Here is a 22,302-nt window from a genome sequence, read left to right as displayed (position 1 = left end):
CGGTGGTATCATCTGAGCTGTAAAGAGAATAAAATGTTATAAATTGCTATAGAGGTCTTTGTTCAGCGTTCCCGTGCTGTGAACGACAGGCTGGGAGAGAGATAATCAGATGCATGCCCAACAGGGCAGTGACTGCCTAGCGATAAGAGTATTGCAAATTGCTCCCAGTGGAGAGACAGGCAGAGCAGAGCTCCAGGCTTGGCCCCACGTGGACAAGTCTGGGCTGGGGCCAGATCTGCCAGGCCAGAGGGAGCAGCCCCCAGCCCCCACCTCTTGTTGGAAGGACTGAGAAATGAATGAGTGAGCAGGAGACTCCTACGCAGAGTCAGGCCTGCCTCTGGAAGGTGTGGGGGTGGAAGAATTGAGAACTGAGGGCCAGTGTTGACCTCATCAAATATTCAAGGAGCTTTTGCTTCCATCTGTGGGAATGACTCTCTCTAGTGAAGACAGCCTGCTCACTGGAGTGGAAGGCAAGGTAAGGTGAGGGGTTTAGTTACAAAAGAAGCCCAGATGGGTCTTCCTAGTGTATTCTTATTATTTTGTTTCAGGTGATGTGAATATTCAACAACCAGACATATGCACAGTAAAATACAAGTTCAATAACACTGATTAATCTTTCCAAAGCATATTCAAGTTTATATCAGTTTTCTGCTTGAAAACCTTCAATGGTCTTTTCTATGTATATTGAATTAGGTGCAAATCTTCTTCCTGAAGAATTAGGTAATGCCCTTTTAGATTCAGATCATCCCAGAGTATTGACATCTTTGGGTTCTGGGGAGTGCAAATCAGAGTGTGATAAGCAAACCTTTTAAAATCTATACTAATAACGAGCAGTTGTTCTGGAGCAGGCCCCATTCTGATTTCCTTCTTAGTTATTTAAAAAGCTAACTTGGGTATAAGTGAAACCAGGAAGCATGGTCAAGACCCTGGGCTGAAATCTCTGATTTCAGGAGCTGCGTCACTAACTTGCTGGATGGCTTTGGCATAGCCCTTAACCTCACCATCCTGCAGCCTTTGCATCTGTAAGAACATTATATAGGCTACAGTGTGAATGAAATGAAATTAAAAATATGAAAGTGCTTTGAAAGCATAATGAGCCATATACATTGTTATTCTTTTCATTGTTGTGGACAGGTACCCTTTTTGGTCCTCATGATATCAATACTTCACTGCTCCGTGGCACTGATACTTCTCATAGCCCCTTCTGAAAACCTTCTCTTCCATTGGCTCCCATGATCTCTCTCTCTCTCTCTCTCTCTCTAGGTTTTCCTCCTTCATTTCTGGATGTTGTTTCCTTTTTTGTGGGGGAATCGCTCCCCTCTACCTACTTCTTGGATGCTGGGGTTCCTGGTGCTTTGTCCCAGGACTCTTCTCTCCTCATGTTACATGCTGTTACTCACACCCATGACTTTGATTACTACCCATACCTTGATGCTTCCCAACCCTGCATCTCCAGCCTAGATCCTTCTGAACTTATATATTTCCACTTGGCTGCCCATAGGAACGTCAAAGTCACTGTATCTAAATTCAAAATCTCCTCAGACCCTGCTCTTACCTCTGCCTTTAAAAACGTCTTTGTGATAGTACCACCATTTATCCAATTACCCAAGCCAGAAAGCTGGGAGTCTTGTGAGAGTTCTCCAATTCCCTTGTCTGGGGCCACTAAGGCAAATCAATTCTGCCCTTTAATGTTTTTCAAATCTGCTCCTTTTCCCCCATTCACTGCTATCATTTCAGTTCAGAACTTGCCTTTCAACCTGTCTCTGCGCCATGTTGCTGACACAGCGATCCACTGTCGTCACTGCACTGCCTCAAACTTTCCAGCAACTCCCCATCTCTTCCACGTAAACATGGACAATGACACCCAGCTCCAGCTGCCTCTCCAGGGCCCCTTACTCCAACACTTACTGTGGATCACAGACCTCTGGGAGCGGGCATGGGATGAGGCCATTGTTGTAAGGATTGCATTAATATATGCATACACAAAGATTGTTTTAGAGTGAAAAAATAATCTTTTTCACATATTTGAGGTAAATATTTCTCAAATGAAAATATAAGTAGATACAATTGGGATTAAAAAACACAAGTTCATTTAAAAGTGTAGTAAACATTTTTCAAACGTAAATGCTAGTTGACATTGTTAGGATTAAAAAGATACACACTTATTTAAAACTGTTATACAACTCCCAATATATTTTTTGGGGAGGAGGGAGGTATTATGTACTTTTTTCAAGACAGAGAATTTAAAAGGACAGTTACTATAATGTGGAAAGGCCATGACATTTGTTGACATTTAAAAGGAACCTGAGACCGAACTGGCTGAGCACCCTTGCCCCAGCATGAGCAGACCCAATGGCTTGCAGCTTTGCTTCCGGGTCGTTGCATATGCTGCTCCCTTCCCCTGCAACACAGCCAGTCCTCCACCAGACTCGCTGCAGTGGGTGTTTACAGAGTCTGCTCAGGTGTTGCCTCCCCTGGAGAACCTCCCCTGACCCCTGGGTTGGGTTAGGAGCCCCCCTCTGGGCTCCTTTAGCACCTCAAACTTACCCATCACCGTGGCCACCTTGTCACTGAATTGTAGTGATTTATTTGCCCTATTCCTCCCTGAGCTGTGAATCCTCAATGCCTAAAGAGGTGCTGCCACAGAGTAGGAACTAAATATTTTCTGAATAAGTGATTGCACTTCTGAGGCTCTTTTGCATTATTTCTGATCTTCCTGGGTTGAGTTTCTCCAGCTCTAAAGAGACTCCCTGGAGGTTTGCCAGTGTCTTTATAGATTTCATTAACGTACCAATTACTCTTGCTCTCAGTGGCTTGTGGAGATGTTAGATAAGATCTGAATTATCACTTATTCGCGCAGTCACTCACTAGATACCTTATCCCAACCTGACATGAGGCCATCGATCATTGCTAGTGTTTTTCATCCTCAGAAAAGATCTATACGACCATCTCTCAGCTAAGCCAACATCAGTTAATTTTGTGAGTAAGGTTTTGCGAGAACTTGAGTCCTCATATGTCCTTATCTACAAAGTCCCTTCATTATAAAGATGGACAATGGCCTTTATCACCTCCATTATATTCTTCTTGCTTATGTTTTTCTTTTAATATTTATCTTGTTACCCAGTGGAGTCATATCATGCTAAATATAACCACAATCTTTCATTTATATACAGTGAACAATTTAAGTTTGCAAACATTCATGTTAATGATAAAAATCACTGATTATGGAACACTATGCAAAACACACTGCTATAATTTACTTTGACTGTGTCATTTAGTCCTTACAACAACTAACTGAGGCAGATACTAGCACACCCATACTACAGATGAGTAAATCAAACTTTAGAGGGGTCTAAAACTCACCTCAGTCACACAGCCATTAAGAGGCAGCGTACCCTTCACCACGGTCCCATCTGGCCTTCCCTGCCCCATGTGCTTGCTAAAGAGCCCTGGGAGACACACAGGGCAGTATTACTATTATTGTAACTTTACTATTGAGATGGGGTCAGGGAGGTTAAGTGGCCTGGGCAAGGTCATGTAGCTAATAAGTGGCTAAGCGAGATCTCAAATTCTGGCCTCCTGACTTCCTCTTTCTACTATTTCATGTTGTTTCTCCAAATTCCAGGTGGTGCTCATCAGGATCATGTTTCTTTCTTTGAAAACCTTTCTTATCATATTTTCATCATATTCTGGGACTGCCTTACTGGCCCAAGACTTTTCAAACCAAATGCTAAATGATCCACTCTAGGTCGAACTATTCCTCTTAATTCTGTAGCTTGCCTGAACTGCTGAGGGTATTTAAATTATCTAAATATTAGGACAACTGCATTTTATAGCCATCTGTTTCCACAAAGTCTGAGTTACCTTTTAATTCCTAAACTTGTTTTCTTAATTTTGTATGTTATTTGAAAAGGGATTCTACGTGTCAATTTGCAGTCAAGCCCTCTGGTCCCCACGTCTCTATGGGAGCCCCTTGGCCCGGTCACCCTCCCTCCCCCGCCACCTGTTTACAGTCTCTGGTCTTCATGTCTTATCACGGTTCTCCACCGTGGATGTTTAAGCAGGGTTTCAACTGTTCTGAGGTCTCAGGGAAGCAAGTCTAATGCGCATGTCCTTTCCCAGCTTGAAAATTTGCCGGATCGTGCACTGGCCCGGGGGGAGCTTTTGTGGAGGAGTGTGTGTTTTACCAGGAGTAGCCCTGGGAAGCGGTGTCTGGTTCCGGATGGCATATGTTGGGGCCCTGAGTGGGAGGCGAAGGGACTTCAAGAAAACCAGTTCTGCCTCAGCCACTTTGAGAAAGTCATTTGCCTTCTCTGTGCCTACGTTTCTCCATCTGTAAGATGAGTGGTGACAGACAAGATGAACCCTAAGGTCCCCTCTAGCTTAACTATTTTTCAGGCAGGTTGCTTATGCCTAACAGCTAGCCTGAGGCGAAGTTTAATGCCAAATTTAGAGTGATCCTGCACAAACAGAAATCTGATCATGACATTCATCTGTCTAAATATTCAGTGGCTTCCTGCTGGTCTCAGAACGTTGTCCGAAGTCCCTGTGGGCGGGCCCTTTTCTCTACTTCCCCAGCCCCTCTAGATTCTGCCCATTCCAGCTCCCCTCCTTCTGCCACATCCTTTCCATCCCATACTGCAGTTTCTCCAATCACTGTCCCTCTAATCTCAGGGCTGGAACCTTCTCCATACTCGCTCCCGTCCCTTCCGGCTTCTTTCTCCTGTGAAACTCTTACATGTCCTTCAGGTCAGTGGTGCTCCCATATTACCCAGTACTTACTGGGTCTCAGCACCTGTCACACGGTACTGTGCTGACTGCTTGTTCACCTCTCTGTTAGATAGGAAGACCATGTATCTGTCCTACTCATCCGTCACTTTACTCTCCACCCACTCGCACAGTAGGTATTCAATAAAAGACACCCTAGATATTAATATGAGGGTAGAAGAACTACAACCTAGAAGGAAAAGCCACTGGACGGGAAGGGCACAAACTTCAGTTTTAGATTCAGGACAATAACGTGCAGGTCTAGATATATTACCAGGCGCTCCTGATGAAGGATAGGATGGGAGAGAGGGAAGAAGGAGGGAGAGGAGAGAGAATGAGTAAGATTCTGAATGTGTGCATGGGTGTGGGGCAGGGGTTAAATCACCAGCTCCCTTTGCTCCTTAAAAATCCGCACGCCGTTCTAGCTCGGACTCTAGTTCCAGTGTGCTTTCCTATGCGCCACCAGAGGTCACTCTTGCCCTACACAACGGTGCCAGGACTGCCTGGCTTCGCAGTGGCTCCCAGGAAGCCAGAGCGCGACCGCCGGCCCCTAAAGCCCGCACTCCAGTCCCGGGAAGGCGGGGAGAGGTGCTCTGTGCTTGGCTTCCCGGAGGAACAAATCACCGTATCAGTAAAATCCCTACCAAAATGTCGTTGCGGTCCACAAGGCGGGGGACCCACCTGGAATGTGGCCTAACATTAAGAAAACGCGAAGCTGGGCTGCAAATCCTGCCAGGTGCCTCCCTCTTTCCTGGCCAACGTGCAGAGCTGAGTCCCCGCGCACGAGCAGGTCGGCGGCCCCAGCGCTGCTCGGCGCCGGGCTCTCCCCGGTTGGGGGCCACGGCCGCCCCCGCCCCCGCCCACTCCGTGGGCTCTGCACCTGTTTGTGCTTTGCAGGCCCCCAAGGGCCGCTCGCTGAGTTAGGAAGCTGGTATGTGCAGCTGCCCTGCCCTTCTCCAGGTCAGGGGCAGGTTACAGCCCAGAGGGGGCCCAGCCAGGTTTGCAGACAGAGGGACTTTGCTCCCCTCTCCTGCTCCGGAGAGGCTGTGCGTCTGGGGAAGCTTAGAGAGGAAGTTCGTTTGCAATTGTGGTGAATGATCACTACCACGCTGAGGAGAGCTGCTTCGGGGGGTGGCCCCCGCCCGTGGTGTCCTGGTCCCATGTGCCTGGCTGGGGCAAAGGCTCTAGGGTGCTCATGACCCTCTCTGGGGCACTCCCGCTCCTCAAGAGTCGTGGGGAGGACTACTTCCTTTCCAGTGTGTCCTGAAGCTTTTCTCCTGTGTGCATTTGGCTCTACCTGGAATCTAGTAGAATCTGTCAAAAACAAAAACAAAACCCTTGTTCTTCCCTCCTCTGCTTTGTCTGATGATATCTCAGCCGCAAGAGAGAGAGGCACACTATCTGCAGCTCCCTTTTAGGGTCCCTCTCCGCCTTATTTTATCTGTGTGCTGAAGACATTTTTGTCTGCTAGACTGCCTTTTTAAAATTTTCAGTAGTACATGGCCCAGTGCCTTCTTGCCTGTGATAGCAGTTCAATTAATACTTGTTGAGTTCCACTCAGTTAACCTCTCTAGGAATCCAGTGTATCTGGCTGTACATTCCAATCTCTTCCTCAACCACTGTTATTTTTTAAATATTTATTTATTTATTTCTAGAGACAGGATCTTCCTTTGTCGCCCAGGCTGGAGTGCAGTGGCCTCATCATAGTTCACTGTGTGTAACTTCTGGGCTCAAGAGAACCTCTGGCCTCAGCCACAGGCACGCACCACCACACCCAGCTAATTTTTAATTTTTTTTTGTAGAGATAGAGTCTCACTATGTTGCTCAGGCTGGTCTTGAACTCCTGGCCTCAAACGATCTTCCAGCCTCAGCCTCCCAAAATGCTGTGATCATTACTGTTGTTAAAGAGAGGGGACTGTAAGAGAGAGAAAATGGGGGAGTGTCCTGTTCCCCTTACCCCTCCAACAGAACATGCCCTATTTGAGGTTCCTGGTCACTGAGACATTCTGGGGCTTGGTAAGGTTATATGCCCCTCATCCTACCCTCTGAGGGGCACACTGAAAACATGAAGAGTTTTGATCTAGTGTCTGTAACACTGACCAGAGAAAACACTAGGATTCCTTTATACAAGTAGAGCTGGGGGGCTTTATGGCAAGTTGGTAGAGATACAGGCTTTTCTTGTATGTAATATGGTTTAGGGGTCAGGATTTGATCTGTGTTCTATCCAAGTCTGGGTAATAGTGGTCCAAGCCATAATGGGATTCTACCATGTGCTTCTAATGGCTTAAAATAACTTAGCACACTTGGCAGGCAAGATGAACTCCTAGCTAAGGAACCTGGATTTACACTGATATTGTTAACTCCCAACAGATGAAGGAATCATCTGGGGGCAGTTTGGGGAGAAAATTTGATTCTGAAACCATCTCAAAGCACCATGTCATAGGCATATACACTCAAACCACAGGACACCATAGGAACCAGCTATAAAACCCATGACGACTTTAGTATGTGGTTAACTATGTCCCCTTCCCATTGTAAAGAACTGGTGCCATCAACACCGACATTTACAAGTGGTGTTTAAGGGGCATTACTCACATCCCCACTACTTTTTGTCGTACAAATTCAATTATAACAGACTTAGTCCTTGCCCTTTAAGACAGAAAACACTGAGATATGCAAATGTGTGACCAGACAAACCATAATAAACACATTCCACAAAGAGCAGGAAAGAAGGGAAATCAAACTTCGTCTGGATTTCAATGCCTCTGCAGTCTGGCCCTAATATTTCTTTGTGGCCTTTCCCCTCACCCCACAAAGCATCCTATATTCCAGTCACATAAGAGGATTTCTTACCTCCCAAACAAAATGAGCCTTGAACTTTTGTACTTCCAAACCTTTAGTGAGCTCAACCTGTTGCCTGACGTTGCTTTCCCTGCAGCCTTTCCTAGAAGTATGGCTCCTCCTTCCAGCCCCAGCTCAGTGGCCCTCAGCCCCAAGGACTTCCCAGATTTCCAAGTCAGAATTTGTCTTTCCCTTCCGCATGCTCCCACTCTCCTGTATTAACCCTCACGCAGTCCCCAGCCCTAACTGTGCAGAGCTAGAAGGGACAGTGTGGAGGTCAGAAGCATCCCCTTCACAGGCAGTCTCTGGGTGGGGTGGGGTGAAGCAGGAGGGGAGGGGTGTGTGCGTGCATGCATGCACACAGCACGTGCGCAGACACGTTTTCCATTTGTAAGGACATGCGATACAGTCCATAAACCATACCCCAAATTGGTTCCATTACTATATGGTCATGGCTTCCTGGACACCTATTCAAATACGTTAAATCAAAGAGATAAATATCTCAGTTTTATTAGCTTTTGACAAAGTGTTCCCTATAACATCAGGTCCATTGGTGTGACCTCCAAAAGGGAAAAATAAGATGTACCAGGTAGCACAAGCTCTGTTCCAGGGCCCACAGATGTCAAAGTGCAAAGTGTGTGGTGCCTCGGAATCACACTTGCAAGGGTAAGCAAGGAAGGGCAGTCTTCAAAGTGACTACCGGTGTTCGGCAGTGGGTCCACAGTTAGGTGCTCCAGGCCCCTTGTCTCGAATGAGCCACATCCCCTGATGCTTGGCAGCCAAAGAAACACTGACTCGGGCTGAGGCTCTGCTACAGGAACGGTTAGATTAAAACTTTTCAATTCCTTGAGGCTTACAGCAACTGGACATCTTAAACCAAGATGTGCATCCACAAACTGCAGCCTCTGGAAGCTGTGGAGAAGGGAGAAGACAAGGACCATTTCTTCTCAGTCCACCAGAACTGCCTACATATTCCACCTCTCTGCCCCTTAATTCAGAATCAACTGCTAAGAAACATGTTAGCTACACCCTAAAGTGCTCGTTTACCAGAATTTCATCTGGGTCATCTGTGACAGAATGGAAATCCCTGCCTGCAACAAGGGTCCCCAAGTGGGGAGGGGTGGGGAGGGGAGACCGCAGCCTTAACGGACGGCTATGCAGAGAGTTTCCAGCTGTTGGGAGTAAGCTGGAAGAAAATATATTCTGGAGCTGAGAACAAATGAAAAACTCTTGGAAAACAACAGTGAAAAGCCTAGATTCCTAAACATCTTGGTTTAAGATGTCAAGTCGCTGTAACATATAAAAGCATTTTATAATCCTCTAATCTGCACGGTGATCTCTCCATTACTAATCTGGGAGTCGAAACAAAACAAACAATAAAACCTTTGAGGAGCCAGTACTCATCCCTGCACTCAGTTGTGGAGAACTCCCAGGGGGTCATGGCATGTTCACACCTTTGGCAAAATGGCTTGGTGCCTGAATGAAGAATATAATCTGGGAGAAATCAAAGATGCAAATCATCTGGGATCTTATTTCAGCAGTTTATAGGGGGACAGTGGTTCTCAGCCTTGGCCACATATTTGAATCACCTGAGGGAGCTTTAAAAAATACTGGTGCCTGGGTCCCAGCCCAGAGATGTTGGTTTAATTGGCCTGGGGTGCGGCTTGAGCATTGGGGTTCTTAAAGCTCCCCAGGCGATTCAAAGAGCAAAGTGTAAAAGGGGTGGGAATATGTTTGCAGCTGGGGGTGGAGGGGAATCAAATACCTTCCTAACCATGACATTCTGAATTTGTTTTGAATAAAAAGAGCCTTTCTTACTTTTTTGGTATACCATGTCAGGAGGCCACATTTTTTAACGTGAAAGGAAGATGTGAACTTTTCAAAGGCAAGTTTTTTGTTGAATAGACTGAGCAAGTATTTTTGCTATTCCAGTGGAGCTGCGTCCTTTACTGTTTCACCCCTCCAGCCTGCAAGATGAATCTGCTGCTCAGAAAGTACCAGGCGAGCGTGTGTAGCACCTAACAGGATGCACAGGAACCAAATTAGATGAAGCATTAGCACCGATAACCAACTCTGCATTTCTTTAACACTGAAAACAAAAACTGTTTTCCTTTCTTGAAAAGCAAGCTCTATAAAATCATTTAGATTTCTCTCAAGTCCTGGGCTGTGTCACAAAGAGCTCCCTGTAGACGAAGGGTGGTTGAAGTTCTCTTCAGGCAAGCGGAACCAGGGAATGAAGAATATACCATTCCGTACCCTCACAAGATTTTTCACACATGTATGCAATTGTTTAGATAACATTATATACATTGGTTATATATATACTACTGTCTCTTTATGAGCCTCAAAACACCCCCAAATTAGCACAAGCGTTAAAAGAATCCAAACTTCTCTAAGTTTCAGTGAGTAAGCTTGCATTAACTGAAGATTGGTAAGGCTCCTTTTTCTACATACTTTTCTTTCTTTTTTTCTACATACTGCTCAGAACCATAAGTATAAGCATTTTATAAATATACATACATATATATTTATATTCCTGCTTTTTACAGTGTCTATTTCAGACTTTCTGAACTGGAGACTAACTTGAATGTTAGTGTTTAGAGTAAGTACCGCTTTCCTGTTCACTCAGGGCCAGCTCGTAAATCTCCCCAGTTCCAGGCACTCTCCTGCATTCGGTGCTCTCAGCCTCTGCAGCTTGTCTTCCCTCCGAGGGGCTCTGGGTGGCCTTTCAGAGGGGCTGCAGCTGATGTGGTCGATCTGCACCAGCAGGGCCTTTTCCTCCAGGGAAAAGATGTCTCCGTGCTAAGTCTTGTTTTATAAAAAACGATCCTCTTTTTTCCTGATAGCTTAAAAGTGGCACCTGAAGCCCTTCATGAGTTAACAGGTTTCCTCGCACACTCGCAGCCTGAACATTGCAGGTATTGAGGCTCCTTACCTCTTATCATGCAGCAAAACAAATTCCAAATGAATTAAAAAAAATGAATAAAAGTGAAACAAAAAAGAAACTGGGAGAAAATAAAGATGAGTATTTATCTGATTTCAGGAATATAAATACATACACATATATGTGGAATGGAGGAACCACAAAGCAAAAGATAAATATATTTAACTATATAAAAAGGAAACACCTCTGTATGTCAAGATAATACCCTAAAAATTAAGTAGTTGGAAAAATAACAAATAAAATTCTGCCTCATGCCTGTATTAGAGTAAACTTACAAATTATTAATAAAACAGACTAACACTCCAACAGGAAAATAAACAAAGGACATAGAAAATTCATGAAAGTAATACAACACTAACAGATATGAAAAAATCTTCAACCTCACTAATAATGAAAGAATATAAATTAAATTAAGAACACCATTTTTCATTATGAAATTGGCAAAGAAGTAAAAATGTTATTGTACTGTGTTGGTGAGGTGAATTGTAGTAACAAAATGTTTATATTTCTTCTTCCTCCTCAGACCTCTTCAGCTAAGCTTGGCAGAGGTAAGAAAATTGAAAGGTTACTCCTGTGAGGAGATCCTATAATTCAGTGGATTCCAAGGTGAACAGGATTCCCAGGTGAGAGTCTGAAAACCAGGCCTCCTGAGAAACAGCTGAAGGAGTGAGTGTTTAGCTTGGAGACTAGCACCTTAAGGGGAGATGTACTGAAAAATTGTTATAAAGAAGAAGGTAGAGATTTACTCTGCTTAATTTTTCCAAAGTAAGAGTAGAAAGGGCAAGAAAATACCCTTTGGCCTCATATAAGGAGGATTTTCCCTTCAATCAGAGCTGTCTGGTCCTAGCCATTTAAGACTAGCCATTCTATCAAACAGAAGCTGAAAGGCTTCAGGTCAAGGATGTCATGGAAGAAACCTCTTGACCCACACGAGTCGTTTGAAATTTTTCCTCTAAAAAGTCATCTTTTAATAACTACAGAACTTCCATAAAGTGGTTTACTTTAGAAAGAAACTAATTTCAATAATCCCAGACAAGTGAAGATAATAGAATATAGAACAGATATAGAATTCTTGGAGTTCAGGTTTTCCCCAAAGCTCCTTTACCTGGTCTGTCTGTGTCCAGGCACTACATGTGGTGCTGCCAGGTATCATTAGTGAGAGATGGTGGTGGGTCAGGTGGTGGCCAGGTCAGCCCTCGGGACTTTTCACATTAGTCAAGCTCTGAATCCAGGGATGAAATTTCATAATGTGGTCTGTTTCAACAGGGACGTGAAGATATTTTTCAAGTCTTAGCACCTGGAAGTTACTTGAGTATTTTCAAAATGATTCTGTTTGGCTAACATCAAATGACACCTCTCTAAAGGCACGGAGTTAGATGCCAGTGTTTTTCTTTGATATAGGATTTAATGAGGGTGAAATCAAAGCAAAAGTTATATCCCAGAGACATGGAAAAAATGAGCAGTATGTAGAAAAAGAAAAGATGTTCATTTCTTCACAGAATATGCAATAAGATTCTTGGTTCCTAGGAGCCTTGAGATTTTTTTCAGCTAAAATCACGGCAGCTAAGGAGAGACTTGTGCAGATATGGAATTTAAACATTCATATGGAATCCATTAGCCCCAAAGCAGAAATACCCTGCACCTCTATTATGGCACTGCCCACAGGCTGCTTCCTGTTAGCTGTTTGTTTCTAATAACAGAGATGAGCTTTTTGAGGGCAAGGACTTCAGAATCCCCTTCCCCGGCCTCACCCCTAAACACCCCACATAAATAGCTCTTGAAGGCCAGGTGAGGGCAGGGACTAGCATTAGGAAGAACAAGAGACACTGTGATCCAAAGCATTCACATTGAACTTTACATTCAGACTCTTTTCCTCATTTGTCTACTTAGAATTCCTGAGTATTTACAGTTATGGGAGTACAATTCTTTAAAAAATTTAGTCACTGCAAGTTACATTGCTGAAGAGAAACAAGTTACGTCTGGCACAGAGTAGGATCTCAATAAAAAGCGATCAATGGATGAAAATACTCTTCAGTTTCCTTGGGAAGCTGCCCTGTTTGCGTCGTTCTCTCAGAAATATACCTGTGAGTGTGGCTTCCGTTAGGTGTGGGGGAGCCAGCGGCACCTGTGCGTATGGGATTGGAATGTACTATATTGAGACTGATTTTTATAGACCTCAAATTAAGCCAATTTACAATACTCCTGGTATTTAATAATCCCTTTGTTTTGAGAAGAGCATAGAAGAAACAAGGAAATTCCTCAATTTTGCTGTGAAAAATGTTTGCTTTTACTAGAATTTTGTGGTTAGAGATGGTCTTAGGAGCAGTTCAGAGAAGAACTTTTAAAAAGGGTCTGAATTTAGGACTTGTGAAGAAAAGTTAGTGTTCAGACAGGATTGAAATCATAGCCACTCCTTTCCCAGAGGTCTCTAAATGTGGGACATCCTGTGGCCCAGATGGCTTAGCCACGGACCGTCTGAGGGCAGGGAATGAACCAGATCACCTCTAAATATCATTCCACCCCTGGATTCTTAGCACCTGCTGGTTCCCTCAGGTCAGTGTGTCAGAATAGAATAGCCCATGTGATGAAAGTTGTTTCCTTCTTTTCTGATTTTTGGAGTAGTTTTCCTCCAAATGGAATTGAACAAGACACATGAGGAAGAACACTGGGATCTGACCTAACACCTGTTCTTGGTTTGACATTTCCCTGGAAAAGTGAGTCCTTTTGCTTTTGGATACAAGTTGACTTATTTGGCCCAACTTCGTGTTGCTTCTCTGTTTGTTGAAAGACATTGGAGGTATTTATGTCCCAGGCTGAACGATTCCCTAGAGGATAATGTTTATTGACTTCTGATCACATGAGGCAATGGGCAGATGCTCTCTGTTGCAGATGGTACAGCTGCCCTAAAGGTGTTCTTCTCTGACTTATCCAGAACGGGAACTATTGTCCTAGGTGTGAATGGGGCCACCCCCATCCCAGAAAGTCAAGAATCCAGGGAATATGACAAGGGAGGGACCAACAGCTGGGATTTTCTGGAAAAAAACTAGCCAGATATTGCCACCACTTCCTCTAACAGCACAGCCTCTTTGTATGGCCATTTAATGGCTTGAAGAAGAAGCCACTTTGCTGGTGACTGCACAGACTACAGGCTCCTAAAGTGAAGTGGGAGTGGGAGGAACGGGGACTAGAAAGGAATAACAGAATTTCAGAGCTCAATGGGAAGCAGTGATCTTCTCCCCAACCTCCCACTGAGGAAGGAATCTTAGAGCACCTCTGAGATGGCTGCTCACCCTCTGATTAATAGGCTACCTCCTGCAAAGCCTACCCTGACCTCGGTCAGACCAGGCAAGCCTTTGGAAAATGAGCTTGTTTTGAAGTGAAATCTATCTCTTTTAAATTGCACTCCTTGGTTTTCTGTCATTTTGGAGCATTCTAGGCCAAATCTGTTTAGTTTCACTTGGCAGGCCTGTGAATATCTGAAGAAAGTCCTCACGACTTACCTTCCTTTTTTCTCTGAACTAAATTTCCCCATTTCCTTCAGTCACTCCTTGAAGAATACATATTCCAGATGCAGAATACACTTTTCTGTACACGTTGCAGTTTTCTAAAACTTCTATCCTATGGGGTATAGAGCGCTCATCTTTTGTCTGGTTCTTGCAATGAGAACAGTCTCTTACACAAGGAGTTGAGACTTGAGTAGGGGATCCTATGACTGGCTCACTCACAGAGAGGGAAACAGAAACTCCGTGACCTGGATGCCTAGACTATGCCTGATTAGTGGCCCCAAGGGTCTTCCTGTGCGATACCTGGCATACCCTAGCTCCGAGTTCACTTAGAGATATCCTTTCAGAGATTTCAAAGCTTCCCCACCCCGATGGCAATTCGAAGAGAATGGGAATTAACTCCTTGTCCTCAACCATCCCCAAAAGTCTACTGGCTTCTACCTACTCCTGAAACCCCAGACCAAAATGTCCCATTGGGGGCTTGAATGGGGCACTGACTTGCTCTCTAGCCTCCTCCTGGTTCTTGCAGACAAGAGAAATTACATGTTCCCCTAGCTCCCACAACTTTCTATTCTCTTGTGAGCTAATATGACTTCAGGCTAATAGTAAGGGATTAGCAGACATAGAACACAGAGTCTGGCCCCAGAGGCTTATAAAAGAGAGAAAGAGACACCAAAGGCTGAAATCACTTCCTAGCATTTCCTTTCATCATTTTCTGTATAGTCTGCCTCACTGAAACCACACCCTTCCTGTGAGACCCCCATCCCGGAACCACCAAGGGCTCCCGCTCTGTAGTAGTTACTGCGCAGAGCACTCGATGTGGTACTGAACATGTGTGTGACAGTTCCTGTCTGACAGCTGTCCAACATGGCACGGCACAGGTTGACCACTGAGGTCTAGAACAGGAGAGGTGTTCAGCTAGCAGTGGTTTACAGGAGAGGAAACAAAGACTCGGAGGAGTGAAGGGCCCAAAGTTTCACAGTGAATCAGTAGCAGGATGAGGGGCTGGAATACAGTCCTCTTGGCTTCCACTCCAAACTCTCTAATACAGCACATGCAAAATTGCATGTGTTTATCTGTATTTATATTTATAGATGTATGTGTATGCATGGGGGGTGTGGAATTTACATTTGTAGAAGGCTTTATTTCAACCATATCCTCCAATTTGATTCTCACAATGCTCCCATTTAACAGGTAAGGAAACTGAGATTTGAGCACAAAGATAAGTGGTAGCGTCTGGATTCAGATCCAGGCCTTCTGACTCCAGTTCTTCCAATTACATGACATTATTATTTGATCTCAGTGGATGTTACCAAACCTTCTTAAAGATCCATGAGGAATGAACTTCTGTTTGTCCTTCTCCTTTTCCTACATTCTTAACAAAATTGTAACACAGCTCCTTACTAATATGGTGACGAGGTGAGGTACCAGACAGCAAAATTTGGCATATCCCTAGCCAGTGAGAGTCAGTCACTTCAGTCACCCTTAAAGACAGGAATAGAAAGGGCAGGGGCCAAGGTGTGGCCAGGTTCAAACAGCAGGGGCTGATCTTGGAGGCAGGACATACGGAGGGGTGGATAGGGTTGGAGGCCTGTTCCGCTGGTTGGTGGGGAAATAAGCTCCCTCTATTCCCATCTCCTCCTGTCTCACGGTTTTGCTTCCATGTAATTCTCAGCATGACTTTTTGTCATAATCTTAACAAATGTCTTGTTCACACCTTATCTTAAAAATCTGAGAAGATGCCTCTTTTGAAGAACATTCTTAGGGAGAGCAGTTGTTTCTTTTCTCCCAACCAGCCAGAGTTCTGAATTGAGCAAAAGGAAGGCAGGGAACATTTACTGAGCGTTTGCTATGTGGCAGGAACTTTGCACAGATTGCCTTATTTGCTCTGCTCCATGTGAGGAGTTTTACAGATGAGGCAACTGAGCCTCACAGAGATTATATAACTTGCCTAAGGACACACGGCCAACAAGTGGCAGAGCAGGTATGGACACCTTGGTCCGTGAGACGAAAGCATTTGGCCAGTCCCTTCCACACAGTGCACAGCGTCTTCCTGACACTGGGCAGGCTCCTAAACTCTTCAGTTCCAGAGGATCCTAATCACTGCTGCAGAGTCAGCCCCTCTGCCAGAAATGGCTTTGCAGGTCATTACTGAATGGCAACAGGGGACTTAAATGCATTCATAGTGCTCAGAAAATCAGACCCAGGATGAGAATTTTAGAGCTGGACAGGTCTTTACCAAATACACAGCGACCCTTTAATTCTGCAGATGAGGAAATTCAGGCCAAGAGATTAGAATAAAAGAATCTTCCCAGGTAATATGATTATTTAGCGGTGAAGCTGGGACCAGAACTGGGCCTCCCACCTCGGATGAAGGCCAGGAATTGGGCACACCAGTCAAGAACTACTTGGAAGTGGAAAGAGAGGGGATAAAACACTCAAGACAATCCTGCTGATATAGGTAGGATTGGAAAGAAAGAAAAGTAGCAGCAATGTACATGTAGCCAGAAAAAAGACCAGTATGTGACCCAAGACTGAAGATACAGATCTAGAGTGGGCTAAAGAGACTCGGTAAGTGACTTTCCAGATTGTCTTTTGTTTCCATTGCATATGCAGTTGGAAGCCAAATGCAAGCCACCAAGGTTGCAGTGAAATAGTGAATAATTATAGCACAAATATTTGTGGGCAGCTGTTGGAGTGCAAGCCACCTGCTCCAAGTTTACAGCTTTGTTAAACTTGGTAAACATTAAAGTGGATGGGGACGCCCCCAGTCTGCGCAGCATCCCATACCCATCCTGAGAGGCCTTGCCTGGGGAGCTGGGGTGGCCTTGCCCTTGACCGAGTCCTTCTCCCTGTGGCCTAGGGCTGTTCTGTTGGTAGAAAGTGGTGTTGTCAATAGTCTACAGGAGAAACTGAGGGAGGTGGGGAGTGTCACGGAATCACATACTTGTAGAGTTTGAAGGGCCACAGAGCCCCCAGAATATAATCTCTCTCCTATTGTTCAGATGAAGAAACTGAGATTGAGTGGTAACGGGCCTGAAGTTATAAAGTTATAAAGTTAGGGGCAGAACTGACTCTTGATCTCTAAACTTTTGACCCCTTGCCCAGTGCTCCTTTCTCTAAGCCCCATGAGCTTTGTAGATGGTGACAAAAAGGGAGTCACAGCATTACAGAATGTTATAGCTGGAAGGGACATGGTCCTCAACTACCAGGATTTTGGGTTATCACCTGGTCAGGAGGTGCTATTGGCATTTAGTGGGCAGGGACCAAGGATGCTAAATAGCTTGCAATGTGATAATCCTGCACAGTAAAAACTTTCTTGCTCAAATAATGAGAGTATGCTTGTTGAGAAATATTTTGTCCACTGTTCGACTTTACAGTTGAGGAATCTAAGCCTAGAGATAGGGTCTGGACGAGGTTCCCAAAAGGAGTCAGCAGTCCCCTGCCTCCATCCAGGCCCCTCCTTGTCCTGCTCCATCCCACTGAGCCCTTGATTGAATCAGTAGCAACCTTGGTGCCTTCAGCAAAGGGGTGACTCCAGCTCCCCACACCCCCAGCTCCTGCTGCACTTGCTCCTAAGCTATTTTAAAGTCACCACGTACTTGGACTTCAGGCCCTCCTGCCCATAGGGCTGCAGCAGATACTGGTGCACGAGCTTGTCTCTGAGAGTCCCCGCCAGTTTGATTTTCTTTCTGGATCGATGCAGGTTGATGATAAAAAGTGTAATGGATCCACGAACGTAGTTGTGGCTGAGATCCAGAGAGAGAGAGAGAGAAGGGAACACATGGAAACAAAGTGGTCAGTTAGATGCTCCTAAATAATTTATAGACCACACATAATAGGACCACCCAAGAAAAGGGCACTTATTTTATGAAACTTGGCCACTGTAGACCCTAAAAGACAGGAAGGCCCTGATATTGGGGTTTCTTGCAAAGAAGACAGCCACTTCCCACCATATTCCTTTTGATTTTGTTTAAGTTTATTGCAATTATTTTAGAAAACATAATATATATTTTATGTTATTTATTACCAAAGTATGGAAGTAAAACATGCTAACTGCAAAAAAAAAGAAAAAGAAAATTCTCTATAATCCTCATATCTTGAGATACAATAATATTTTGGCAAACAGCCTGCCAATATTTTTTGGTTTATTAACTTGACAAATATTTTGGAGTACTTTGACACATACATATATATTACTCAGTTTTTACGTAATTGGGATCACATTATTCACAGAGCTTTTTTCTGTTAGTTAATATCTTAAATGTGTTCCCATGTTATTTATATATTCTTATACTTGTAGAAGAATGCTGAATTTTTCCCTCATAGAAATGTAACATAATTTGTTTCACTAATGTCACTTGCAAGACTTACGTTGTTTTAAAATTTTTGCCATTATAAATTATGTTATGAAGACCTTCATTGTACATAAACTTTTTGAATGTCATGATTATTTCTGATGGATCAAATCCTAGAAGTTGGAATCATTAGGTCAAGGGGAATGCACAGTGTATGATTCCTCACCAAATTTTCCAGTTCATTCCCAGGGATGTCCCTCCCTATGGGAAGATTTTATGTTCCTGCTCTATTGAACCCTGGAGTGGTCACAGGATTTGCTTTGTCCAGTGAAATGTGGGTGGATGTGTTAAAACCTCTGGGCAAAGCTGTAAGACCCAGTCCATGTTTCACCTCTCTCTTTTCCCTTTGCTAGAAGACTGACTGTTCTTGACTAAGGCTGCTCAATTGGCCTGGGTCTGGAAGGAAGATGACGTGGAGCAGAGCTATAGCTGAGCCATGGTGGCCAAGTAGTGTGAATGAGAAATAAATGTTCTTGTTGAAAGTCATGGAGATTTGGGGGTTCTTCATTGTCACAGCATAACCTCACTTATCCGGACAGATATACACATGCTGATGGTATTGATATTAACTCTCTAGAGTTATCTCTGGAGAGTTAATATCTCTAGATATTAACTCTAACTAATATCTAGAGATATTAACTCTCTAGACAGCTTATACTAATTTGGTCCCACCTGCTCAGTGTGAGAGCATCCATTTCCTCATACCCTTAAGAAAAACTGGATGCTAATCTTTTGAAAATATCTTTGTCAATCTGAGAGGTGAAAATGGGATTTCAATGTCGCATTCATTTGTATTTTTTATAATTCATACTGACATGCAGCAATTTTTCATTTGCCATTTTATTTCTTCTTTTGTTTACTGCCTGCTCGTGTCCTTTGCCGATATTTCTATTGATTCATAGAAACTGTTTATTTATTAAAGATAGCAATCTTGTCTGCATGTATGTTGCAAAATTTCCCCCCATTTTCTTTGGCCATTTCAGCTTATTTATATTGTATTCTAATATACGAAAGTTAAAAATCTTTATATAGTCAAATTGGTAAATTTATTTATCTTTTTGATTTCTGCTTTTGCTGTTTTACCTACCCAAAGATTGTAAAACTATTCACTGTTTTGGAATCCTTTTAAACCGGCACAGGATGTTCAGAAGCCTGGAAGAACTATATGCCTACATGCAAGAGCCTTTCAGCATGTATCAACAAAGCTATAATGATTTCCTTCTCTCTGTAGGAAAAAAGACTTTGTTTCTAAGGGGTCCCTTAGGGCCCCATCTGGATGGGTTAATGAGAGGAAACAGAAAAAATGGCCCAGTCCCACCTTCAAAGGAGTTCAGAGGAACTCCAAGTCAACTTTGCCCAGAGGAAAACATCATTCCTTGCAGAAATAGTACCCTTCGATCTGCAGGTCACTCATCTCTTCTTCTAAAAGTGCTAATTAAGAGTTGAGTGACCAAGGCCAGGTCAGTATGGTAACTTGGGTTTTTTTTTTTTTTTTAAAGAAGTACAGTTTCCAGGGCTCTTCCCTGGAGATTTTGATTCCATCCATTTGAGATTGGGGCCTGGGAATCTATATTTTAAAAAATATCTCTGGGATATTTGGCAGATGAGTTGGGTTTGGGAACCATTTGCTTAGAACAATCCATTAAGGTTATGAGAAGAACTCCCAAAGTATAATATAATATATCCTGCTGGCTGTGCATCACATGATTTTTCTTGCATCTGTAGGAGGGCACTACTGTGTTTAAGCCTTTCTGGATGCCTGCATTTATGTTCTGACAAATTATTAAATGACTCTCCTTCCAGTCCCTCCTCCTCTGGTGCCTCTTAATCCCTTGCAGCATGTGAACTGCTTTTGTAACCAAAAGAGTTAGGTCAGAAGAGAATGCCAATTGATTTGAGTAGAATTGTGTCCCCAGAACTCTGAATAAGGATACAGGCAGCCTGTGTCAGTGTAGACCATCATTAAAGAAGAACATTGACTCTATTCCATTGGTGGACTTTCAGCTTAGCTTCGCTAAGCTATGTGCAAAACTAAGGAAGACACCATTAACTACAGCTTCTCTGGGCTTCAGAGTGGGAGCAAAATAGGCATGGATGGGTATCAGTTTTGCCAGACTGCAATAAACCCTTTAGCTAGCTACCATCAAACAACACTCCCTAAGGCCAGCAGTGGAGGAGGAGAGAGCCCCATGCTTGCATTTATGAGTTTTTCCTCTGCAGAGCTGGGGCAGAATGAGCCCGTGGAGACTGCAGCAGAGAAGGGTGGGATGTGAGGAAGTGGTGCGTGGGAGGGAGACCTGAAATCACATCATTGCTGCAGGGAAAGCTGTCTTTTCAAGCTGCTTTGGCAGTGGTCTGATTTCCATTTACATAGTTCCCCTGAGAGAGACAAACCAGTACAAGCCCAGAGACCAACATGCAGAGGCTCTCAGAGAACTCCTGGAGCCTCCTCAGGTAGAAATTGGCATTGAAGACTGCTTCAGCCATCCCCCTCTCGCCCTGCTTGGCTAATGGGCAAGGACGTTAAACAGAGGCCTTTTGGCTGCAAAGACACATTCTTGGCTGGGGAGTGCAACACCAACCCGAAAGTACTGTGTTGAGAATCCAGATTCCTGAAGAATGTATATCCTCTTACCAGAGAGTAATAATCTTGGAGAAAATGATGTCTGAAACTTTGGCCTGCAAATTGCTGGCCTGATGTTGTCCAGTCCCGGTGGCTTTTGGTAATCTTAGTGAATGCCCCTTTCTGGAGAGAAGTTGTCTGAGTAGAACATCTATCTTGCCCCATGTCTGACCCACGGTGAGTTTTTTTTCACCAGCAAAGAATCCATGTATCTGGAGTTCATCTTTTCTGGCTGTTCTTTTCCTCCCTGACATCTTCTCTGTGTTGCCATGGGAAGAGGAGGATGTGAGTCAGGGAAGGGAGGCTGGAATGGGAATATCCTACATGTAAGAGGTAGGGAATGTCATGTGGGGAGGCACATCCTGACTTCCAGATAGAAAACAGTCATGTTCTAGAAACGTCTCCAGTACAGCTGGGAGGCTAGGAAAGGGAAGGGAGGACAATGCTTTCCAGTCCCTGGTCATTCCCAGTGAAAGTCAATGTGCTTGAAACTGGGTTGATCTATTGTCTCCAAATCTAATTCAAAGGTTTTAGGTTCGGTAAAAGTCAGGCCATGTTTTGCCAAACATTTTTTCCTCTTAATTTCAAAGCCCCTGTGTATTTTAAGGGAAATTTAATCCACATGTTTCTGATTCATTTACACTTAACTCATCAAAATATTGTTTTGTAAGAGCCATTTGATGTCCAAGAAGCCTCAGGAACCTTTTTTATGAGTCTTTAAAAAAACTTCCTCTGAAAAACAGGAAGTCATGTTTTGCCAACAATAAACGAATCTGAACCCCAAAAGGCTCAATTTTGCTTCAAAATCCACCAGGTTCCAATTGGTTCTGAACTTGGCGAAGGATCTCAGCTCCACCTCAGAAACATACATTGTCTCGGCAGAATGGCTTATGAAAAAGGTTTCCTTGTCAAAACTTGATTGTTCTCTGAACAAGAAGATCCAGGGTGAAAACTGCCATTCTGCCAGTGTCCTAATTTGCTAACTCCAGAACAGAAAGCAGAAAAGCACCTGCTGGTATGAGTATCATCTTTTTCTCCTAAATCAGTCATAAGAGACAATGTTCTACTAGGTCAGGAATGACCTGCAAGGCAAGAGGCTGCCATGAGAAGTAGTGAGGTATCCAAGAAGTCTCACGACTGTTAGAGACATGCAAAATGGATTCCTGCGTTGACTAGACACGTGGCCAAATTATGTCTAAGGGCTCTTTCCAAATGCAAAATTCTTTGCATCATTAATGCTGTTATTTTCATATAGGGGTGATACCA

The 22,302-nt window shown here is 43.9% G+C and overlaps 1 protein-coding gene across 1 annotated transcript in view; it reads right to left on the bottom strand.

Moving 5' to 3' along the window:
- The window catches only part of LOC123649730 (inactive heparanase-2-like), a 108,715-nt gene that overhangs the window by 2,498 nt on the left and 83,915 nt on the right, over positions 1-22,302 (bottom strand). The window contains exon 4 of the mRNA XM_045567907.1: positions 17,658-17,804. Coding sequence (XP_045423863.1) covers positions 17,658-17,804 — 147 coding nt within the window. The remainder of the gene's footprint in view (positions 1-17,657; positions 17,805-22,302) is intronic.

The sequence above is a fragment of the Lemur catta genome, chromosome 14 (assembly GCF_020740605.2).
Source record: "Lemur catta isolate mLemCat1 chromosome 14, mLemCat1.pri, whole genome shotgun sequence".
Taxonomy (NCBI): domain Eukaryota; kingdom Metazoa; phylum Chordata; class Mammalia; order Primates; family Lemuridae; genus Lemur; species Lemur catta.
Note: the sequence above shows the minus strand (reverse complement) of the source record. Positions and strands in the feature narration are given on the sequence as shown.